At 39.5% G+C, this 24,751-nt stretch overlaps 1 protein-coding gene across 3 annotated transcripts in view; it reads left to right on the top strand.

The window, feature by feature from the left end:
* The window catches only part of TPH1 (tryptophan hydroxylase 1), a 32,708-nt gene extending 12,814 nt beyond the window's left edge, over nucleotides 1-19,894 (top strand). For 2 of the 3 annotated variants that reach the window (XM_027563422.1, XM_027563419.1), the window contains exons 3-11: nucleotides 154-337; nucleotides 2,804-2,904; nucleotides 5,833-5,900; nucleotides 6,044-6,240; nucleotides 11,843-11,978; nucleotides 12,700-12,826; nucleotides 13,820-13,915; nucleotides 14,639-14,772; nucleotides 16,517-18,365. In XM_027563422.1, the coding sequence (XP_027419223.1) occupies nucleotides 154-337; nucleotides 2,804-2,904; nucleotides 5,833-5,900; nucleotides 6,044-6,240; nucleotides 11,843-11,978; nucleotides 12,700-12,826; nucleotides 13,820-13,915; nucleotides 14,639-14,772; nucleotides 16,517-16,691 (1,218 nt within the window). In that variant the 3' untranslated portion in view covers nucleotides 16,692-18,365. Of the gene's footprint in view, nucleotides 1-153; nucleotides 338-2,803; nucleotides 2,905-5,832; nucleotides 5,901-6,043; nucleotides 6,241-11,842; nucleotides 11,979-12,699; nucleotides 12,827-13,819; nucleotides 13,916-14,638; nucleotides 14,773-16,516 lie in introns of all 3 variants that reach the window. The other variant, XM_027563421.1, reaches the window with a different exon arrangement.
* The last annotated feature ends 4,857 nt before the right edge of the window (nucleotides 19,895-24,751 follow it).

The raw sequence follows: 24,751 nt of genomic DNA, 5'->3' as shown, positions 1-24,751 counted from the left end.
TTTACTGTTGGCAGCACTAAAAATGGACTTTCCGCCCGTTGGCTACTATGACAAATGATGAGATTGATTTTTAGCGGTAATGAAAGTAATTCACTCAGAGACTATAACCATTTGAGGCAGTCATGGATGCTCTTCATCTTCTTCTTTCCACAGGAGAAGCATGTGAACCTGTTACACATTGAGTCCCGAAAATCAAAGAGAAGAAGCTCAGAATTTGAGATTTTTGTTGACTGTGATATCAGTAGAGAACAACTGAATGATATTTTTCATCTGTTGAAGTCTCATTCTAATATACTCTCTGTGAATCTACCAGATAATTTTACTGTGAAGGAAGTCGGTAAGTTGAAAGGTGAAAATGCTACTCAGATGATTAAGTGCATCATATATGTGTCTGATCTTATGTTTATCTTAAAGGCATGAAAGTAAAAATCAAACACTGTCTCTTCAAATTGCTTACAATCTGATAATAAAGAAGATACAAAATGTAACTGCTCAAGGTGCTAAAGAAAAATTATAAAGCAACATTTTATCAAAGGTGAGAGAAGTGAAAAGGAAACCTTGAGTATGGTAAAGAATTCAGAATAGTTAGAAATCCATTTAGTTATCTCAATTTTTAAATTGTCAGGCATTTCTTGGTTTTACAAGTCTCAAATTCACAATCTCTGAGCACTTAATAACTCTTACAGGGCAGATTCTTAGCAGATATTAAATGGATATTTAAATTTGCTGAAACTGTTGACAATTACTGATGACTATGATATGAAATATTTTATATGTGAAATACAACATTCTTCCTTGCTCTCACTTCCACCAAAACCAAATGGAAAAGCAGTAAAGCCCTGTATGTTTTCAGATGCTCAGTAGCAAGGATAAAGTCTAAAATCTCTATTGTGAAAAAATCCTTGTAGTTTACTTAGGGCAAAACACAAGCAAATAAACCAGTCACATTTTGTATATGGTACTCAATTTTAAATAATCCCTTCAGATTATGTCACAAGATTGGGGGTGTAATAAACGCTGATATTCATCTGTTATGTATTTGTATGGCTATGTGTGCTAAGTCGCTTCAGTCGTGTCCAACTATTTGTGACCCCACGGACTATAGCCCGACAGGCTCCTCTGTTCATGGAGTTCTCCAGGCAAGAACACTGGAGCGGGTTGCCATTCTCTTCTCCAGGGGATCTTCCTGACCCAGGGATCGAACCTGTGTCCCCTGTATTGGCAGGCAGATTCTTTACTTGGGAAGCCCTGGACTTTGGTTACCTCATCTATAAAATGATAAGTTTTATAGAGGCTAAATTGTTCAGTTGATATTTAGGGAACAGTAGCTTGTGTCAGATATTTCTACTAAGAAATGGGGATATAAAAAAATAATCTTACCCTAGAGTCATTCCAATTCTTTTCTGTAAGACAGCCATATACGGTTTCATTACAGTAAAACATGGTAAAAGCTTTTGGAGAATTAGAATCATAGTCCCGAGAACCCAGAAGATAGAGAATTAGCGCCACCTACAGGGTCAGGGAGGAGAAGGCAATGGCAACCCACTCCAGTACTCTTACCTGGAAAATCCCATGGGTGGAGGAGCCGGGTGGGCTGCCGTCATGGGGTCGCACGGAGTCGGACACGACTGAAGCAACTTAGCAGCAGCAGGAGCAGCACAGGGTCAGGGAAGGCTTATTTGATTTGGGTCTTGAAGGAGAAGGATATTCTCAGGAAAATTGAAAATGAGGTGGAGCAGGACTGGGAGTGGAATAGGTATTCCAGGGAGAAGAGCTTTAGGAAGACTTACATATATGAGGGATGGCAAGAAGATCAAAGTGGCAAAGACATATATGATCTCTGCTGCTGCTGCTGCTGCTAAGTCGCTTCAGTCGTGTCCAACTCTGTGCGACCCCATAGACGGCAGCCCACCAGGCTCCCCCGACCCTGGGATTCTCCAGTCAAGAACACTGGAGTGGGTTGCCATTTCCTTCTCCAATGCATGAAAGTGAAAAATGAAAGTGAAGTCACTCAGTCATGTCCGACCCTTAGCGACCCCATGGACTGCAGCCTACCAGGCTCCTCTGCCCATGGGATTTTCCAGGCAAGAGTACTGGAGTGGGGTGCCATATTATCTCTAGGATACTTTCAATCAACAAAAATAAACATTCAGTGAAAGTGAAAGTTGCTTAGTCCTGTCAGACTCTTTGCAACCCCATGGACTATACAGTCCATGGAATTCTCCAGGTCAGAATACTGGAGTGGACAGACTTTTCCTTCTCCAGGGGATCTTCCCAACCCAAGTATCAAACCCAGGTCTCCCGCATTGGAGGCAGATTCTTTACCAGCTGAGCCACACATTCAGAGTTTTTAATAATTTAAAAGCATTTACATTTAAAGACATTCAGAGTTTTAAACATTTAAATTTAAAAACGAGTTTTTAATAAATTTGCACCTTGATCTGTAAAATTCATCCTTATCTACTTTTTAAGGATAGCTAAAGTTGTAGCTTAAACTGTTTTGAACTTTTGGTCTGTGACTAAAATACATAATTTCTCCAAGACTTAGGAAGTTAAGGCTCAAAACATTTTTAAATTCAAAAATTTTGAATAAGATGTATTTATTAGAACTAGAACAACTTACTTGTTTACATTTTGCCTCAAAGTACAAGCTAAAATAAAAAGTCTCATCCAAATGCATTTGTGACTTCCTTAATTTCTTCTTTCTTATTGCCTAATCCAAATGCATTTGTGACTTCCTTAATTTCTTCTTTCTTATTGCCTTTCTTCTTCTTCAACTGTTAGTGGTTTTTGTATTTTGCAGGTATGGAAACTGTTCCTTGGTTTCCAAAGAAGATTTCTGACCTGGACCATTGTGCCAACAGAGTTCTGATGTATGGATCTGAACTGGATGCTGACCATCCTGTAAGTTTTTTAAATATAAAATATAAAAATATAATATTTTCATGAAAATAATTTAAAACAAACTAAAAAGTTAAGGATATTATTTTTCTTTTTTAGAGAAAGTGCTTATTCTAGACTAAATAAGGATCTCGATTAATCTGAGTTTCAGGAAGTGTTATTAGACCTTCATGTTGGTGGACTTGATACCAAGTGACTGAAGAGCGTCCAATTTCATTGGCTCCAAAATATCTGTCCCATGTCTGGAATTCTTAAAATTCAGAGCTCTTCCAAGAATTACGCTACAGTTAAGACTGTGTCTGCAGTTTCTATTAAAATGTGATACAGTACAGGCGTGAGTTGGAGCATTACTAAGTCTGGAGCAGTAGGACTTCTTATGGACATCTAGGATCCTAGGAGGGGAGGAGAAGAGCAAGTCTGCACTAGAGTTGTACAGGCCAGGGATTTAATCTAGCTTCTATCACTCATTAGCTGTGTAAATGTGACCGTGTACTGCTTTAGACAGCCCCCAGCTGATCAGTGAATTTATAATAATATCTTATCAAGTATTGGAATTAATAAATTCCTGTAACTGCCCTTGGGGAGCTACAGTCTAGCTGCAAAAGTAAATCATGTATATATAAACACACATATAAGATTTAAATATGAAAAGTGTGCTAAGTGGCATGCAAAGGCTGTTTTGATATGTACACAAGGGAGGGAACACTTCTAGCTGAAGAGATCAGAGAAAGGCAACCTGTTAACTTTGCCTTAGAGAATTTGGGCAGGAAAGAGATGGAGAGAAAGGAAAATTCATTGCAAAATGAGCGAAGATTCAAAGGTAAGAAAATCTGGGGCATGTTTACAGAAAGGGGAAAAGGGTGTAAATCAGTTTTACTGACCTACTACCAAGGCCTGCTGACTTTCACCTCCTAAATACTTCTTAAATTTGTTCCTTGTTTATTCTCACCGTATCCCTTAACTGATCCCTTAACTGGTTTCCCTGTCTTCATCCTTGCCACCTCCATCCTGTCCTCCTTATAGTCACAAGAATGATCTAAAGCCTGAGTGTCACAATTACCCACCTTGTGCGTAAATACAGATCTAAGAGAATTGAAAACATAAGTCCATGCGAAAACTTGTAAATGGATATTCATGAAAGCATTATTCATAGTAGCAAAAAGGTAGAAACAACCCAAATATCCATCATGATGAATGGATAACTTAAGCATGGTATGTCCCCAAAATGAAATAATAATGGCCATGAGGCTTCCCTGGTGGCTCAGATGGTAAAGCCTGCAATGTGGGTGACCCAGGTTTGATCCCTGGGTTGGGAAGATCTTCTGGAGAAGGAAATGGCAACCCACTCCAGTACCCTTGCCTGAAAAATCCCATGGACAGAGGAGCCTGGTATGCTACAGTCCACAGGGTTGCAAACAGTGGGATACAACTGAGCGACTTCACTTTCCTTTTAATGGCCATAAAAAAGCGTGAAACACTCAACATGCTACAGCATGGGTGAAGAACTTTGAAATCTCTGTCATAGTGAAAGAAAAGCCATTCACAAAAGGCCATATATTGTGTGGTTTCTTTTATATACAATGTCCAGAACAGGCACATTCCTAGCAATAGGAAGTAGATTAGTGACTTTCAGGGCTGGGGATGAGGGAAAATGAGAATAGTCTGCAAATGAGTAGGGTGTTTCTTTTTGGGGTGATAAAGTGTTCTGGAATCATGGTGGAGGTGGTTGCACAATATCCTAAAACCCACTAAATTATACACTTTAAAATGTCAATTTTAAAGTATGTGATTTTACATCTTGATAAAGTTGTTATTAAAAAAAAAAAAAAACCCAATGGCTTCCAATTACCCCAAGACTAAAATCCAGGCGGTCAAACAGACCTTTGTTAGCAGGCCTGTAACTAGTCTTCACCGCGCTCCACGCTCTCCAGACTTCAGCAGTGTTGGATTGTGTATGTTTCCCAGGCACAACATGCTATTATTTCTGCGTTGCCCTTGGTGCTGTGCTTCCTGTCCTACACCTAGCTCTCTCAGCTCCTCTTTTGAGACTTAGCTTAGGAGTCAGCGCCGGGGACCCTTTCCTTACCCACACTGTCATCTTCACATACTTTGGATTCGAGTTTCTCTTGTGAGTTCGAGTGGTATTTGTGCCTGTCTCTAACAAGCCATTTATCATATGCTTCAAAATCATTGGTTAACATAAACTCCTTGAAGACCTGGATTGTGCTGTGTTTTTCTGAATCTTAGCACAAGGCCAGGGGCATAGTAGGGACTTGTAAATCTATGTTAAACATACAAGTCTCATTCTTTCCTTTCAAGTGTCCTCCCCTTCTTTCCTATTTTGTATTGTTGATTATTTCCTCCTGAGACTTGCTGTTTGATGCCTTATTTTGCCTATTGTTTTTATTAAATATCTTTTATAGGTATAAATTCTAATGTTACTATTTTGTCTGTTTTTATTATCATTATTTGCTTCTGCAAATGATTAATATGTCAGCATTTTGCAATAAACTCTGAGGCTAGATTCAGCTGCCATAATATCAAGTATTAGTAATTACTACTTTGTTATTAATTACTGTATAGGAAAATATAATTGAAGATGTAGTCAGACAATTAAGAAAAAAATCTCGCCCTTGGAAAACAATGTACTTTAACTAGGGTGATACTTTTCTTTTTCCTCAAACTATTTTATTTTTGTAGCAACTGTAGTATTTTTATATCCATAGTATCTTTTATCTTTGTAGTCACTATCATATAAAGCTGTCATATAACATTGACTTTAAAATGATCATAAACTTCTAAACAGTGCTTGCTGAAAATAAGTTATACAGCCCTTCTTTATAGTCACTCGCATAATAATGAAATGTTTTCTAAATTATTTGTCAAGTATATTTTAGAATGGATATTTAAAACCTTTTCTTTAATTATTAGGGCTTCAAAGACAACGTCTACCGTAAAAGACGAAAGTATTTTGCAGATTTGGCTATGAACTATAAACAGTAAGTGTACTATAAAAATAACTTAAAACTTTGAAATAATGAAATAAATGGCATAAATTATGCTCATATAGTAAATAGAAAATAAAATATATGCTGTTTATTGGATGCTAATTCAAAATGACTTCTTCTCTTTATCTCATTAGTGGAGACCCCATTCCTAGGGTTGAATTCACTGAAGAAGAGATTAGGACCTGGGGAACTGTGTTCCGAGAGCTCAACAAACTTTACCCAACCCATGCCTGCAGAGAGTATCTCAAAAACTTACCTTTGCTTTCTAAATACTGTGGATACCGGGAAGATAATATTCCACAATTGGAAGATGTCTCAAACTTTTTAAAAGGTGATGAGCTAATTAATTTTTTTTAGCTTTTATTTATTTTATTTACTTTTTTAAAATTAATTTTTATTGTAGTATAGTTGCTTTATGATGTTACTAGTTTCTGCTGTACAGAAAAGTGAATCAGCTGTACCATATCCATATATCGCCTCTGTTACGGGTCTCCTTCCTATTTTAGCTTTTATTTATTTATTTATTTTTTTTGTTGAGTATGTTTTTCTTTTTTTAAATTTTATTTTATTTTTAAACTTTACAAATTGTATTAGTTTTGCCAAATATCAAAATGAATCCACCACAGGTATACATGTGTTCCCCATCCTGAACCCTCCTCCCTCCTCCCTCCCCATACCATCCCTCTGGGTCATTCCAGTGCACTAGCCCCAAGCATCCAGTATCGTGCATTGAACCTGGACTGGCAACTCATTTCATACATGATATTATACATGTTTCAATGCCATTCTCCCAAATCTTCCCACCCTCTCCCTCTGCAACAGAGTCCATAAGACTGTTCTATACATCAGTGTCTCTTTTGCTGTCTCGTATACAGGGTTATTGTTAGCATCTTTCTAAATTCCATATATATGCGTTAGTATACTGTACTGGTGTTTTCTTTCTGGCTTACTTCACTCTGTATAATTTTTATAAAAGGAGTATTGAACTCTTTTTCAACCACAACAGAATTTTTAATAGAGGACTAACATCTGGTTATATGGGAAGTCAGAATTTTTCTGTATTCTGTCCTGGAGAATTGGGCACCACATTTGAAGAGGAACATTCATAACCTGGAGCAAATGTGGAGGAAAGTGAGCAGAATTGTAAGGGGATAGGAAAATATATCAGATAAATAAAATCTGAAGGATCCTTAGGGAACCTGGGAATTTAGGGGAGTTTATAACTTTATTTAAATATTTGAAGGTCATCTTATATATTAGAGGGATTATTCTACAGCTCTAAAGTAAAGGACAGTTGGATAGAAAGAGCAAACTTTTAGTTCGAAATGGAGAAGATCTTGCTAAAATAGCCATTTGAAATGCAGCAGGCTAATGAGATGATCAGTTCTACATCCATGGAAATGTTCATGCAAAAGTTCCATACCCATCTGTGATAGAGAAGATTCAGGCACCTTTGGAAAGATTGGAGTAAATGATCTCTGAAGCCCCTTTCTACACTAAGATCCTACTGTTTTCCCAAAGAAGATGTTTTAGGGGAAGCATAAATGAAGAGTAAGGACAACTTTCCTCCTTTTAGTCCATCATGCTTACTTGGGCCAGGTTTCCTTATTTTTTCCTAGCTAAAATAAGAAATAAAATGACCAATGATCTCCAGAGTCTACAATATGTAAGAGAAATAAACATCCCCTTTGATCTCAGCAGATTAGAACTTTAGGGGAAAAAATAGAAGTTATGTTTTTGACTGAAAGGGAGTTTAGTGAAAGTGAAAGTTGCTCAGTCGTGTCCGACTCTTTGCAACCCCATGGACTATACAGTCCATGGAATTTTCCAGGCCAGAATACTGGAGTGGGTAGCCTTTCCTTTCTCCAGGGGATCTTCCCAGTCCAGGGATTGAAACCAGATCTCCTGCACTGCAGACGGATTCTTTACCAGCTGAGCCACAAGGGAAGCCCAAGAATACTGGAGTGAGTAGTTTATCCCTTCTCCAGCAGATCTTCCTGACCCAGGAATCGAACCAGGGTCTCCTGCATTGCAGGAGGATTCTTTACCAACTGAACTATCAGGAAAGCCTGAAAGCGAGTTTATCTTACTGAGTTGAGTAGATATGTAGATATTTATAACAGTCTATGTAATAAATTCAAAAACAGTATTTTCCAATCACAATAGAATTTATTACATAGACTGTTATAAACATCTACATATTTTTTCAACTCCATAATTCTCATTCCTCAACCACTGTATACAAAACTAAGAACTAAACAGAAGATGGCAATATAGTTTTTTCAAGGGAAGAACCCATGGTAGTAGTTCCTATGAAAACTAGATTTAAAAATAGTAGTGATTAAGAATGGCAGAGAACCAAAGCACATGAACTTGTGGGGCTTAACAAAGATAGACTAGCATATGCTACAGAAGTTATTATCAAATCACATTTGCATGAGATTTAGAGGAAATATTTTGTTATGGATATGAAACTGAAAGCTGATCACTTGGGGTCTGGAGCTTGAGCAGGCTGCAGAACTTATAGCTAAAGATGTTTCAAGGGAAAGTGTCAAAGACAGAAACCAAAATTAAGAGTCAGCTCCAACAAAATGTGAGTTGGAAAGGGCTACCTACCCTGGCAAATATGGTGGCCACTAGACAACTGTGGTTGTTTAAATAATTAAAATAAATGTAAATCAAGATGTTAGTTCCCCAACCACATTAGCCACATTTCAGTGCTCAGTAGCCACACATGGCTAGTGGATACCCTACTGGGTAGTCCACATAATGAACATCTCCATCTTTGTGGAAAATTCTTTTGCCCATCAGAGTGGGAGAATCCAAGTACAAAGGAATGGGGTGGAACTAGAATTACCAGAATGTGTGAACTGAAGTTGAAAGGTTCTAGGATGACCCATTAGGGCTGCTAGAACTAACATCAAAACAAGATGTCCTTTTCATCATAGGGGACTGGAATGCAAAAGTAGGAAGTCAAGAGATACCTGGAGTAATAGGCAAGTTTGGCCTTGAAGAACAAAATGAAGTAGGGCAAAGGCTAACAGAGTTTTGCCAAGAGAATGCACTGGTTGTAGCAAATACCCTCTTTGACAACACAAGAGACAACTCTACACATGGACATCACCAGATGGTCAATACTGAAATCAGATTGATTATATTCTTCGCAGCTGAAGATGGAGAAGCTTTATACAGTTAGCAAAAACAAGACCGGGAGCTGACTGTGGCTCAGATCATGAACTCATTGCAAAATTCAGACTTAAATTGAAGAAAGTAGGGAAAACCACTAGACAATTCAAGTATAACCTAAATCGAATCCCTTACAATTATACAGTGGAAGTGACAAATAGATTCAAGGGAATAGATCTGATAGACAGAATGCCTGAAGAACTACGGACAGAGGTTTGTGACATTGTACAGGAGGCAGTGATCAAGACTATCTCCAAGAAAAAGAAATGCAAAAAGGCAAAATGGTTGTCTGAGGTTGTCTTAGAAATACCTGAGAAAAGAAGAGAAGCTAAAGGCAAAGGAGAAAAGGAAAGCTATACCCATCTGAATGCAGAGTTCCAAAGAATAGCAAAGAGAGATAAGAAAGCCTTGCTCAGTGATCAATGCAAAGAAATAGAGGAAAACAATAGAATGGGAAAGACTAGAGATCTCTTCAGGAAAATTAGAGATACCAAGCAAACATTTCATGCAAAGATGGGCACAATAAAGGACAGATATGGTATGGACCTAATAGAAGCAGAAGACATTAAGAAGAGGTGGCAAGAATGCACAGAACTATGCAAAAAAGATCTTCAGGAACCAGATAACCATGATGGTGTGATCACTCACCTAGAGCCAGACATCCTGGAATTTGAAGTCAAATGGGTGTTAGGAAGCATCACTACGAACAAAGCTAGTGGAGGTGATGGAATACCAGCTGAACTGTTTCAAATCCTAAAAATGATGCTGTTAAAGTGCTGCACTCAATATGACAGCAAATTTGGAAAACTCAACAGTGGTCATAGGACTGGAAAAGGTCAGTTTTCATTCCAATCCCAAAGAAAGACAATGCCAAAAAATGTTCAAACTACTGCACAATTGCACTCATCTCACATGCTAGCAAAGTAATGCTCAAAATTCTCCAAGCAAGGCTTCAACAGTACGTGAACTGAGAACTTCCAGATGTTCAAACTGGATTCAGAAAAAGTAGAGGAACCTGAGATCAAATTGCCAACATCTGTTGGATCAGAAAAAGCAAGAGAGTTCCAGAAAAAGATCTACTTCTGCTTTATTGACTATGCCAAAACCTTTGACTGTGTGGATGCCAACAAACTGTGGAAAATTCTTCAAGAAATAGGAATACCAGACCACCTGACCTACCTTCTGAGAAATCTGTATGCAGGTCAAGAAGCAACAGTTATAACTGAACATGGAACAATAGACTGGTTCCAAATTGGGAAAGGAGCATATTGTCAAGGCTGTATATTGTCACCCTGCTTACTTAACTTACATGCAGAGTACATCATGCGAAATGCCAGGCTGGATGAAGCACAAGGTGGAATCAAGATTGCCGGAAGAAATATCAATAACCTCAGATACGCAGATGACACCACCCTTATGGCAGAAAGCAAAGAGGAACTGAGGAGACTCTTGGTAAAAGTAAAAGAGGAGAGCGAAAAAGCTGGCTTAAAATACAACATTCAAAAAACTAAGATCATAGCATCCGGTCCCATCACTTCATGGCAAATAGATGGGGAAACAATGGAAACAATGAGAGACTTTATTTTCTTGGGTTCCAAAATCACTGCAGATGGTGGTTGCAGCCATGAAATTAAAAGATGCTTGCTCCTTGGAAGAAAAGCTATGACCAACCTAGACAGCATATTAAAAAGCAGATACATTACTTTGCCGACAAAAAGGTCCATCTAGTCAAAGCTATGGTTTTTCCAGTAGTCATGTATAGATGTGAGAGTTGGATCATAAAGAAAGCTGAACACTGAAGAATTGATGCTTTTGAATGGCAGTGTTGGAGAAGAGTCTTGAGAGTCCCTTGGACTGCAAGGAGATCCAACCGGTTCATCCTAAAGGAAATTGGTCCTGAATATTCATTGGAAGGACTGATGCTGTAGCTGAAACTCCAATACTCTGGCCACCTGATGCGAAGAATTGACTCACTGGAAAAGACCCTGATGCTGGGAAAGATTGAAGGCAGGAAGAGAAGGGGACGACAGAGGATGAGATGGTTGGATGGTATCACTGATTCGATGAGCATGAGTTTGAGCAAACTCCTGGAGTTGGTGATGGAGAGGGAAGCCTGGTGTGCTGCAGTCCATAGGGTCGCAAATAATCAGACATGACTGAGCGACTGAACTGAACTGAGAGTTTGAAATGAAGGACAGTATTAGAGCTTATGGAGGTCCCCAGAGCCACTGCAGCAAGTAACTTTCACAGTGGGCACGCAGTCTCAACTGTTGGGGAATGAAAGAGCACCAGTCAGTTCAGATAATAAAGAAACTACAAGAGGGAGTACTGGCTAAGAATATCATAGTTTCAAAAAATGGTTCTGGTGTAAATTAACAGATTTTTAAAGTTTGTTTTTTTTTTTTTTTAAAGAAAGATTGTCTAAGGAACAGTTTAACCTCTTCGTGGAGACAGCAAGGTGCAGTGTAGGGCCTGGGTTCATCCTACATTTATCATCTGCTGTGTGGCCTTGGGCACATTATTGAGTCTTTGAGCCATAGTTTTATGGTTGGCACAATCATAAACATGAAAGGAGATGTCATGTGTAAAAGTTCTTAACTCATCGTCTGGCCATTGTAATTATGACTTGTGTGACACGTTTTAGCTTCACGTTCTCCCTCCAAGTGGTAACTTGGTCCCACTGGCAGAATTAAAATGTTGCAGCAACTAGTCTATTCTGGGGAACATTTTTCTCCTTTGCTTTGCAGAACGCACAGGTTTTTCCATCCGTCCTGTGGCTGGTTACTTATCACCAAGGGATTTCTTATCAGGCTTAGCCTTTCGAGTTTTCCACTGCACACAGTATGTGAGACACAGTTCAGATCCTCTCTACACTCCAGAACCGTAAGTACCTCTATCGCAGCTCCATCCATCAGTATGGTACTTACCTCACGAGTTTTGTTTTCATGAAGATCAAGTGAATTAGCACATGTAAAGCATTTTGAATGGTGCTTGGCCTGTAATACATGTTCTCTGCGCTATACACGCTAGCCATTACTATTACCAGTAGTAACTGACAACCTGTTAGGTACGAAGTACTGTTCTAAGCGTAGGGGATGTAAGACTGAAAAAAATTCAAAGTTTCCTGCCCTCCTAGGGCTTATATTCCAATGGGAGATACAGAAAATAAACAAACAAGTAAATATGAATAAAATAGAATATCAGGTGGTTATAAGTTCCATGGAGAAAAATAAAGCAGGGAAAGGGGACAGAGGTGTGTGTGTGTGTGTGTGCATGTGTGTGTTTCTATTTTGAAAAGGGTGATCAGAGAAGGACTCTCTGAAAAGGTGACATTTGAACAGAGACCTGATTTGGGGGTGGAGGTGGGGCGACATGTGGATGTCTGTGGGTATGTGCGTGAATTTATGTATATGTGTTTGTGAATGCTCAAGGTTTTGAACCAAAATAATTTCTTTACTATAATAATGTCCTTTGTGGTCCATTTCCAAAGTAATACCACCTGATCAGTTTGAATAAAAGTAAGATCAGGTTTTTATTTGATTGAATGGTTGATCATGCATTTATGTTAAACGTCATAGTGTGACAACTTGTACCTCTTTTTCAGAGATACCTGCCATGAACTCTTAGGTCATGTTCCTCTTTTGGCTGAACCTAGTTTTGCTCAGTTCTCCCAAGAAATTGGCCTGGCTTCTCTTGGAGCTTCAGAAGAGGCTGTTCAAAAACTGGCAACGGTATAAATCTGGAAATCGCTATACAGATCATTAATTCTTAACTGGGGTGGGATGTGGGTTTTTGTGTAGTTTAAAAGTACATATTCCAGATGAGCATTAGAAAATTTGTCTCTGCTCATATTTAATTTAATTTAAATAGTTTAAATAACACTAAAGGAAGACATTTAAGGTTTATCCAAAGAAGACGTGGTAGGCTACAGTCCACGGGGTTGCAAAGAGGCAGGCAAGACTGAGAGACTTCACTTCACTTCACTTAAAGAAGACATGAGCTTAAAAAAAAAGGCAGAGAAATAAAGAACACTAGAATACAACAATGTTAATAGTTTATATACCCTTTTTTTCAGTAAAAAATGATAGGTTCTCTAAAAATGATGCTAAAAATATTTTTTAGCATTTTATAAGACATCATGCTGGAAATACAAATATGAGTAAAGTTTAATTCCCACCTTCAAGGAACTTAATGTGTTAGTCACTCACTCATGTCCTACTCTTTGTCACCTTATGAATTGTAGCCGGTTAGGCTCCTCTGTCCATGAAATTCTCCAGGCAAGAATACTGGAGTGGGTAGCCATTCCCTTCTCCAGGGGATCTTCCTGACCCAGGGATTGAACCTGGGTCTCCTGCATTGCTGGCAGATTCCTTACCACAGAGCCACCTGGGAAGCCCATAAAATGGTTTATTATATTTTAAAATTAATGTCAATATTTAAATTTTGTCTCAGTTTACATTTGAATATGGTAAATATAGTTAGCTATATCCCACATACACGGAAGGTCCTTAGGGTCCTTAGTTATACTTGAAAGTATGTAAGAGTTCCAGGAACAAAAGTTTGGGAAGTCTGACTTGGTCAAGGCCAGACTGTAGAAATACTTGTGAGCCAATCTGGGGTCTTGGATTTTATTCCAGGGTAAATTGGGTCAGTGCCTAAACGTCGTAATTTGTTTTAAACTGAGCCATCCACGATGTGAAGGTAATGCTGATGTCCTTTTGCAGTGCTACTTCTTCACTGTGGAGTTTGGTCTGTGCAAACAAGAGGGGCAGCTAAGAGTCTTTGGTGCCGGCTTACTTTCTTCCATCAGTGAACTCAAAGTAAGAGTTGTAAATATTTGCATGTAACCATATTCACTTAATGTAATTGATGCGACCTGAAATAGTTTCTGGATTTGAACAAGAGCTTACTGTGGAAAATACTTGGGGTGGCAGTAAGCATTACCTAAGAGGTATTTTTCTCTCTTTCCTAAGTTTTCTGAATATAGATGCCTATTCAGAATATAGATATATCTTCTAAATAAATAAGTATTTTAAAGCTTTGGCTTAACAAAGTCTTGCTGTTTCCTCACTGTTTTTGGTGTGCTAACAATAACTTCAGTACTTTCTAGGGAATTCTTCAATGAGATTTATTATGTATCCAATAAAGGAATGAACCTCTGTTTGTTAGGTGGTGAATGGAAGGTACAGTCCTGCTCTCAAAGAGCCCACCACCTGCTGGAGGGTACAAGTCATGTATAGGAATAACTACTGTTGGGTAGAAAGCAGATGCCATATTAACAGTAAATAAATAAAGATCCTTGGGTATATCCTACATGGAGAAGAGTGTTATAAAGAGTGGGGCATTTTATAGGAAATAGCAATTCATTTGTTTTACTTTAGTATATTGTGGATTAAATAGAGATGTAGGAAATAAGTTTGGAATTGTAGATTGGGACCACTCTGTAATACATTCAGAGGTGTGCTGATTCTGGCAGTTGTGTGAAGAAGGTGATCTATGAAAATGGATAGTATTTTTTGATTCATGGACTCTTTGTCCTCTAGCATGCTCTTTCTGGACATGCCAAAGTAAAGCCCTTTGACCCCAAGATTACATGCAAACAGGAGTGTCTCATCACAACTTTTCAGGATGTCTACTTTGTATCTGAAAGCTTTGAAGATGCAAAGGAGAAGATGAGGTAAAGTATATCTTCCTCATACCTTAATTTTCCTCTGCCTTATGTAGGTCCAGTAATGTAACAAGTCACAGAAGTAAACAGCTAATAATTAGAAGCCCTCTACGCTTACTCCTTGGAAGGAAAGTTATGACCAACCTAGATAGCATATTGAAAAGCAGAGACATTACTTTGCCAACAAAGGTCCATCTAGTAAAGGCTATGGTTTATCCAGTGGTCATGTATGGATGTGAGAGTTGGACGGTGAAGAAAGCTAAACACTGAAGAATTGATGCTTTTGAACGGTGGTGTTGGAGAAGACTCTTGAGAGTCCCTTGGACTGCAAGGAGATCCAACCAGTCCATTCTGAAGGAGATCAGCCCTGGGATTTCTTTGGAAGGAATGATGCTAAAGCTGAAACTCCAGTACTTTGGCCACCTCATGCGAAGAGTTGACTCATTGGAAAAGACTCTGATGCTGGGAGGGATTGGGGGCAGGAGGAGGGGGGGACGACAGAGGATGAGATGACTGGATGGCATCACCGACTCGATAGACGTGAGTCTGGGTGAACTCCAGGAGTTGGTGATGGACAGGGAGGCCTGGCGTGCTGCGATTCATGGGGTCCCAAAGAGTCGGACACAACTGAGCAACTGAACTGAACTGAACTGAGCTGAGGCACCTTCTGCCTGGAACATATCTCCCTTCCACAGTAAATATTTAGGATGTGTTGTTTACAGTTATGTTCAGGGTTGCAAATATGAATCATATACACTGAGAAACTGGTTACTTCCCATTCCTTCCTATCAGAGAGTTTAGAATCTAATAGGGAAAACAAAATGTATGCAAATTACTATATACCAAATTGGAAGCCTTAAAGAGATACAGATGAAACATCATTTTGCATTTTATCCAGGAGCAATTCATTCCAGCTAGGGGAGAGGGAAAGTTTAATGGCATTTCAAAAAGGACATGAAGTATACAAAGTGTTTCAGTTCAGTTTAGTTCAGTCGCTCAGTCGGGTCCGACTCTTTGCGACCCTATGATTTGCAGCACACCAGGCCTCCCTGTCTATCACCAACTCCCGGAGTTCACTCAGATTCATGTCCATAGAGTCGGTGATGCCATCCAGCCATCTCATCCTCTATCATCCCCTTCTCCTCCAGCCCCCAATCCCTCCCAGCATCAGGGTCTTTTCCAATGAGTCAACTCTTCTCATGAGGTGGCCAAAGTATTAGAGTTTCAGCTTCAGCATCAGTCCTTCCAATGAACACCCAGGACTGATCTCCTTTAGGATGGACTGGCTGGATCTCCTTGCAGTCCAAGGGACTCTCAAGAGTCTTCTCCAACACCACACTTCAAAAGCATCAATTCTTCAGCGCTCAGCTTTCTTCACAGTCCAACTTTCACATCCATACATGACCACTGGAAAAGCCATAGCCTTTACTAGATGGACCTTTGTTGGCAAAGTAATGTCTCTGCTTTTGAACATGCTATCTAGGTTGGTCATAACTTTCCTTCCAAGGAGTAAGTGTCTTTTAATTTCATGGCTGCAATCACCATCTGCAGTGATTTTGGAGCCCAAAAAAATAAAGTCTGACACTTTTTCCACTGTTTCCCCATCTATTTCCCATTAAGTGATGGGGCCAGATGCCATGATCTTCGTTTTCTGAATGTTTAGATATGTTCAATGTTAGACTAATGGACAGTATTCTGTTTTCATCATTTTCCCCCTAGAAACTGATTGCCTCTTATTTGTTTTCTTATATAGAGAATTTACCAAGACAATCAAGCGTCCATTTGGAGTGAAGTATAATCCGTATACACGGAGTATTCAGATCTTGAAAGATACCAGGAGTATAACCAGCGCCATGAACGAGCTTCAGCATGAGCTGGATGTTGTCAGTGATGCCCTTGCTAAGGTCAGCAGGCAGCTGAGCATCTGACAGTTACCAGTCCTCATCCTCAAAGCATCTGAGCACCAATTCAGATGCCTGTGGGCCAACTGTGGCTTTGCTTAAAGAGCTGATTGTGGAGGGACAGCAGCCAAACAATATTCTCTACTCACATTCTTTAAGGGACCATTACTCTTTGAAAATGAGTACCCAGATACCCCGAGCACACATCTAGATATTTTAGCCACTACTTATTTTTTTCTTTTGGTAACAGCTTTTGTGAAGTATAATTCACATACGATACAATTCACTTACCATCCCAATTTTTATAGAGAATTTGCTTGACCCAATGGATAAATCTATTCTTAGCCTGATTTTATTTTCCCCAGTTCTTCTTGAGTAAAATGATGATCACTTAAAATACCTTGATGGTTATTATGGAGCTAATCCATATTGTTATCTAAGATCCTCTTATTTCTACAGTATCTTACTTATCATCAAATTTGGGCCAAGCTTGGTCACATTCACATGCCTCAATTTAATAGGAAACCAACTCTCTCCACTGCTAGCCTGAGCAAAAGCAGAGAGAGCTTTGCATATGAAACATGCCTAGTAAAGAGCAGATAGTCTAATTTTAAGTGTAATGTCTTATAGGGAAATAGGAGTATCTAAATCTAGAAAGGCTGATTGGGACATAATCGTTAAGAATTTGTGACTTTATTTTGTAGGCACTAGGGAGCCCCTGCCGAGTGACCATCCTCCTTGGGGATGGTCTTTTCTTTCTATGGCACTCTGTATGTTTTACACGATCTGCCTTGCTCAGGAGGCCAAAGGGAACTTGGTGGGTGTGCCACTTGCAAGGCCCTGAACTCAGACATGCAGCCCCAGAGAATGTCCTCAGGTTAGCAGGAGACAGTGTTGTTAAGAGGGAGAGTTCAAACTGAGACAGAGGAGAGACGTACCAAGTTAAAGTTGGAAAGCAGTGCCAAGCACTTTATTTCCAAGGTATAAGCAGAGACCATAAATAGGAAGGCCAGGCGTGAGGGTATAGGGTGCGGAAATGGGGAAGAAAATGGTGTAAGAAATGTCAGGAAGAGCATTTTCAGACTGACACTGAAACAGTGAAGGTAGCTAGCACTGGCTTTTATGTGGTGTCAGCGGTGTAGTACAAGGAGCAGGTCTGGTATTAACGGGTAACTCTGGAGGCCACAGGACAGGCTTTATTTTTTCAGTTTGCTCCTATTCTCCCCCCACCCACGAAAAGAAGACTTTCCTCAAGTTTCTGCTTTTGGCCCTCTTTTCTCTCTGCTTTCTGTTCATGGAGATGTCATCCGTGTCCATAACTTCAATTCTTATTCCGTATGTGTCCCATATTTGCAATTCTAACTCTTAACACCTGTCTTGAGTTTTTGCCTTTTAAATCCAACTGCCTAATAGATATTTCCATCTAATGCCCCATAAATTAGGCCAATGTTGTGTAACTTCTTGTCACACTATTTACATAGAATGAAATGGGGTTGTGCATAATGGCAGCCCTGCCAAGAATTTTAAACTCTATAGGTCCAAAAAGGAACTCAGAATCACCTGAATATTGTGCTCCATCAGTTTCCTCTCCCAGTGATCTCATTTCTATTAATGGTGAATGAAACTGAAACTGTTAGTCACTCAGTCGTGTTTGATTCTTTGTGATACCATGGACTGCAGACCACCAGACTTCTCTGTCCATGGGATTCTCCAGGCAAAAATACTGGAGTGGGTAGCCATTCCCTTCTCCAGGGGATCTTCCCGACCCCAGGATGGAACCTGAATCTCCTGCATTGCAGGAAGATTCTTTACTGTCTGAGCCACCAGGGAAGCCAGGGTCATATTTTCAGCCAATTTTCTGTTCATAATCAGCTACTTTAAAAACTGTGTCCTTAATTTTTTTCACATTAATAGTCAAATTGTATATCATTTAACATTTTTTTCCAACAGATCCCTAGATATTTTAATCCTTTTTAGGCCTCAAAGGAAAATTTAAAAACTCTTAAAATTTATTTCATTTTATGTTAGACAAGGAAATAGAATTAGGAAGACTAATTTATAGTACTTCAGATTTTTACATTACTTGTAAATTTTAATAGCTGATCAACTGTTAAATATACCTTTGATAGTACTAGATCTAAGTCAGTTAATCTGAAACCATTTGAAATACTGGTTAAGTAGTTTATAGTATTTGGTTGCAAGGAAATCTATGAAGCAAACCATGATAGATAGCAAATAAAAAATTATGCATACTGTGTCTGGTTATTTTCATATAACCTTGATTATGGTAAAGAATCATAGTTATTGAATTTTTAAATGATGGTATTTCAAATCACTATGATTAAAGCACACTAAAGTAAATGTTAAAGACACAACAATTATAATTCACATCTTCAGAATAATGGAAACATTTTATGATTGATGTCAGATTTTTGCAACTCTGAATTTGTGATGTTTGGTAAATGAGGAATCTTGAGAGTCTTAGAGTTTTCATGCATTTTAAATATATTTCTTCAAAGCCTCAAGGAATATGTTAATACTTACTCAAATATCAGAACAGACTTGAACCAAAAGTGCGGTTCATAATGGTTAATCAGTGAGTTATTACTCAGAGACACAGATGGTATTTTCCTGACTTTTTGAAGAACGAACGCTTCAAAATCTGGTTGTCAGAATGCCTACATTTCTTAATCTGCCTATTTTGTCATTTGGAGTTATACAGTGGTAATGACACACCAAAGTGTGTCCAAACTGAAAGAAAAAATCCTGGAATTACTAGAGCAACACATAATAGAGTTTGTATATTACTCTCTAGGAAATGTATAAAGACACTGTTGTCTTATTTCAGTCTTGTCTTTATTTTACAATGTGATACACATTTATGATTTGAAAGTTTGTTAGTCATTTGGATAATAAAAGGACACAAAATTTATGTTTTCAATAAGCACATATTTTTTGTCAAATGTATGTTGAAAATGGATTTAAATGTATATTAGAATTTTATTAGTTTCAAAAATCTGTAACATCCTTATTCCTTTTAAAAAGCCTATGAATATGTGATATAAGTGAAATCAAATACACCTGGAAAACCTAGTAACCAGTTTTTGGAATTCTTGATAAAGTTTCAGTCTTGTGTTTCTCATCTGTTAAGTGGGCTAGATGTACTTTCCTGGGTTATTGTGAGAATTACATTGTGAGAGGACTCTGTAAAAATAAACTTATTAGCCATATGTAAAGAATCATTGGGGCTTCCCAGGTGGCTCGGTGGTAAAGAATCAGCCTACCAATGCAGGGGACATGGGTTTGATCCCTGGTCCAGGAAGATCCCCGAAGAAGGAAATGGCAACTCACTCCAGTGAGAACCCCATGGACAGAGGAGCCTGGCATGCTGTACTCCTCGGGGTCACAAAAGAGTCAGACCTGACTTAGCCACTGAACAACAGCAAAGAATCATTAACCTCCTTATCAGAAATCCTTCATAGCTTCTGGATGATTTTATCTTCCTCCAGAAGAAATTAACTTTTGCTTGAGCAGGCAGTGCTTAGTCCAAGTAGGAGCTAAGTCAACTTGATGATACATTTCAGTCTTTGAGGGCTGGTCTATTTCCAGGTCACCTCTACTCTTAGGGTGCAGCTCTTTGGGAATCTCAGAGGAGAGCTTTGAGTATGTACCAGGGCTTTTCCTTGGGGATCCTGGACTTCTGCTCTCCTTTCCTTTACTCTTACTCCTCCTGATCGCATAAAATTGCTAAAAGTACTGTTCAGTTTCTCAGCTTCTCAGCTGCTGCTTTCAGCCCAGCTCCTTTTTTTCTTTGAGCCCAGCTTCTTAGCCTCCAAGTCACTGCTTGCTAATTAACAAATGCTTCAAGTAGAAAAGTAGTGCCAAATGAAATCTCTCAGCTTTTAGATCCTGGCCCTCCAAGTTCTGGCTGCTTTCATAGCTCTCCAATGACTTAAAACAAATTTTAAAAATATTTTCCCATCTTTCCTAATTGTTTTTGGTGAGAGAACTGGTCTGTAGCTAGCTAATCTGCATATATTCTACATATATTCTAAATTCTGCATATATTAGCTATTTCTGCATATATTCTGTGGAAATCTGACCCTGGAGTAAATCATTTAATTTCTTTGAGCCTCAGCTTTCTCATCTATAAAATAATGATCCCAACAATACTTATTATACCAGTAATATTGACAGGATCAAATAAGATAATCTAAAAGAAAAAACTTCCTAACCTGTATAGTATACAGATATATTCCGTATACTCAAAAAACTTCATATTTTCCTCTTATGGGGAGACAAGGCACCTGACAGTGTTACCATCAAATAATTCAAATCTAGCTTCATTCAATAATTCATCAAATAATTTGTATCTAGCTTCATTGCTCAAACTCATGTCTGACTCGATGGACGTGAGTTTGAGCAAGCTTGGGGAGTTGGTGACAGACAGGGAAGCCTGGCGTGCTGCAGTCAATGGGGTTGCAAAGAGTTGGACATGACTGAGTGACTGAACTGAACTGAGCTTCATTCAAGAACTGAAACTCAACCAAGCTGCTAATGGGAAGAGCTAGTCAGTGGTATGTACATAGTTCAAATATTGATAGTAGCTTCACTGCAACACTTTCAAGAAATTGTATTAAGGGATATAACTTGATAATATAAGTTAGTTAAAGTACTGATGCGTGTATATTCAAGGGATGAAACTGAGTAACAACTGTATTCTTCCAGATCCTCTCACTATGAAAACTGACTCTAGGTTGTTCCTTCATATGCCCCTTTGGATGAAATCTCAGGTTCCTGTATTGAATTTTCTGCTCACTTTAAGTCCTTAGCTTCTAAGCTGTTTCTCTCATTTCAGTATTTAAAAATTCCAGTGTTATAAATTTTAAGATTAAAGTTTTTCTTCTCCTCTAGAACTGAGAAAGGAAGAGATGTGCTTTGTGTTTTTATTTTCTTGTGGCTCATTCTCTACTCACAAGAATGCCTCTGGCTCCACCAGGGTTTGGGGATGGTGATGAGGAGGAGAGGTAAGGAGTAAGAAGTTCTTTTTGGTTTGATACTATTGACTTGGTATATATGCTTTCTGTACTTGGTAAGTATTTAGTGTTGACTCATTGTCTGTGGGTGTTTTGAAAGAGCTTCCTACTTCTTATTTCTTGGAATCTCTTAATTCGGGTATATTAATGTCTCTGAATGGGATGCTGAATTCATCTCGCTCAGCCTTTATGGATCTAGTAGTCAACTCTCCTGTGGGGGTCCCTTCAGCCCTCCAGAAATTCCCATGGGCTGAGTCTAACACTATACCCTGGGCAATTTGCTCACGCATGGGAAACACTCACATAGGAGATATTCAGACATTCTTTGTCTTAAAATCTCTGGACATGAAAGACCCCTCCAAAGTAACAATATCTCTGCTCACTATCAGAGCAGTTATCTGGCCAGAAGCCATTGGATATTTCTCAGCATGAACTGGACAGCAACCTGAAGTGAAAATCGCTTAGTTGTGTCTGACTCTTTGCAACCATATGGACTGTACAGTCCATGGAATTCTCCAGGCCAAAATACTGGAGTGGGTAGCCTTTCCCTTCTCCAGGGGATCTTCCCAACCCAGGGATCGAACCCAGGTCTCCCGCATTGCAGGGGGATTCTTTACCAGCTGAGCCACCAGGGAAGCCCAGATAGCAACCTGCCTGGTCCCAACATGGAGGGATACATGCCAAGCTCTCAGTGGCCCTGCTGACACCTGCCTTTCCTTAGACACAAAATGGGCAGGATTCATAGTACACTGACAATATTGCACGTATCCTCTCAGACTTCTCTTTCAACCTCTTCAACCTCTTTCATAGACTTCCAGGGTATGTGAAGGTTTCTAGACACCTTCACAAATTCTGCTTTGGTGGTTTTGTACCTCATTTTATAATGTGGGAGTAATTGGCACTTACTACTTTAGTGAAAGTGAAAGTGAAGTTGCTCAGTCGTGTCCAACTCTTTGCTACCCCATGGACTGTAGCCTACCAGGTTCCTCTGTCCATGGGATTCTCCAGGCAAGAATACTGGAGTGGGTTACCATTTCCTTCTCCAGGGGATCTTCCCGACCCAGGGATCGAACCCAGGTCTCCCGCACTGGAGGCAGATGCTTTAACCTCTGAGCCACCAGGGAAGCCCAAGAGTCCTAGCCAAATGGAGATGAGGAGGGTCTCATTTTATACTATTACATATGCTTAAAAGGAATGGTCAGGGACTTCCCTAGTGGTCCAGTGGTTAAGAGTCTACCTGCCAATGCAGGAGACAAGGGTTTGATCCTTGGTTGGGGAAGATACCACCTGCAGCAGGGCAGCTGAGCCCCGTGTGCTGCAACTACTGAAGTCCTATGCCTAGAGCCCATACTCTACAATAAGAAAAGCCACTGCGATGAGAAGCTTGCACACTGCAATTAAGAGTAGCCCTTGCTCACCACAACTAGAGAAGCCTGTGTGCAGCAATGAAGATCCACCACAGCCAAAAATATCAATCAATTAATTAATTTTAAAAAAAGGAACGATAGTCTGATCATATAAAAGGCCACTCTTATAAAACAGGCTTCCCTGGTGGCTCAGCTGGTAGAGAGTCTGCCTGCAATGCTGGAGACCTGGGTTCGATCCCTGGGTTGGGAAGATCCCCTGGAGAAGGGAACAGCTATCCACTCCAGTATTCTGGCCTGGAGAATTCCATGGGCTGTATGTGGTCACAAAGAACGGGACACGACTGAGTGACTTTCACTAAATCATTTAACTTAAAAACAATCAGCAAACAGTATAGTTTTTGCACATCAAGTTCTCTTGAGAACAAAGAGCTGCTTTGCCTCTAAGGTTTTCATTTTTATTAGCATGGTCCTCCATGTTTTCAAGATGCCACAGACTGGACAGGTAAATGTGAGGTGCTGCCCTTAAGTGGTCTTTAGGCAGAAACACCAAGGAGTGGGTGGAGTGAAAGAATGGGAAATACTATAAGAGCTCAGGGAGACGCTAGCAAGGGCCTCTCAGGTATAAAGGGTGATGAGTACTGGAGGCTTGTGTCAGCAGAGGGGTCAAGAACCACTGAATACGGACTATCTTTTTAATGTGACCCCATTTGTACCCGCAAGATAAGTTGTGGCTTGGAGTCTGGGTTGTGTACAAAAAGTACAAAAAAGAAAATAAAAATCACCTGTAATCCAACACCCAGCGTGTGTGTGCATGAAATTGATATAATATTTGCTTTAATTATACATCATGAATATTTCTGTTACTATTTTACAAAACGTTTTTTTTTTTAATGGCAGCCTAGTATTCAAGTGCATGGCTATACAATTTAATCAATTTGTTTTTGAACTTTAAGGACTTTAGATTCTAAGTTCTTTACTATTATATGTAACCCCATAATGAATAACTTGGAGTACAAGGGTTTGTGCATAGTTCCAATTTTTTTTCTTGTGATAAATGAACAGAAGTGGAATTGCTATCTTCATATTCGTAGTATTCTTTGCTACATTTTCCTTCAGAAAAATTGTCTGATAGTGTATGAAGGTGTGTCTGATAAAAGCTGTTTTATATGAAAATTTTTGCTGGATGAAAATCATTCAGTTATTATCCAAGTTATTACCTGATGATCAGAATCCGGGCAGCTGGATTCTGCTGCTGGAAGCGCTGAGGGTTAGAAGGCCGCTCTGGCAGGCAGGAATCAGTTGAAAACCAGCCTCCTTAGTTCAGTATCCGGGGGTGAGTTCCCGCTCCGTGCCAGGAGCTGAGGGCGTTGAGCAACGCTGTAAGACACTACGTTCGCCCACTAGGAAGCACCCTTCGATCTTGCAAACTGCACACCAAAGCAGGCCCGAAGCCAGTTTGGCCTAAGACGGGACCCTTTCCACCTCCCTTCCCAGGCTCAATTTCTTCCCCATCAAAATGGTGATGCAATCCCCGTTCTGTCAGCCACTCCGGGCCGTCATGGGGCTCTAACCTGAGCGAGCTTTCTGAACGGTTTAGCGTAGCGCAAGCTTACAGAATTATTACTAAAAATAGAGAGCGAGGGGAGGGAAGGAGACGCCAAGCTGCCGGGCGAGACCAGAGACA

The sequence above is a fragment of the Bos indicus x Bos taurus genome, chromosome 15 (genome assembly GCF_003369695.1).
Source record: "Bos indicus x Bos taurus breed Angus x Brahman F1 hybrid chromosome 15, Bos_hybrid_MaternalHap_v2.0, whole genome shotgun sequence".
Taxonomy (NCBI): domain Eukaryota; kingdom Metazoa; phylum Chordata; class Mammalia; order Artiodactyla; family Bovidae; genus Bos; species Bos indicus x Bos taurus.
The sequence above is the reverse complement of the archived record's forward strand: the minus strand, read 5'-3'. Positions and strand labels throughout refer to the sequence as shown.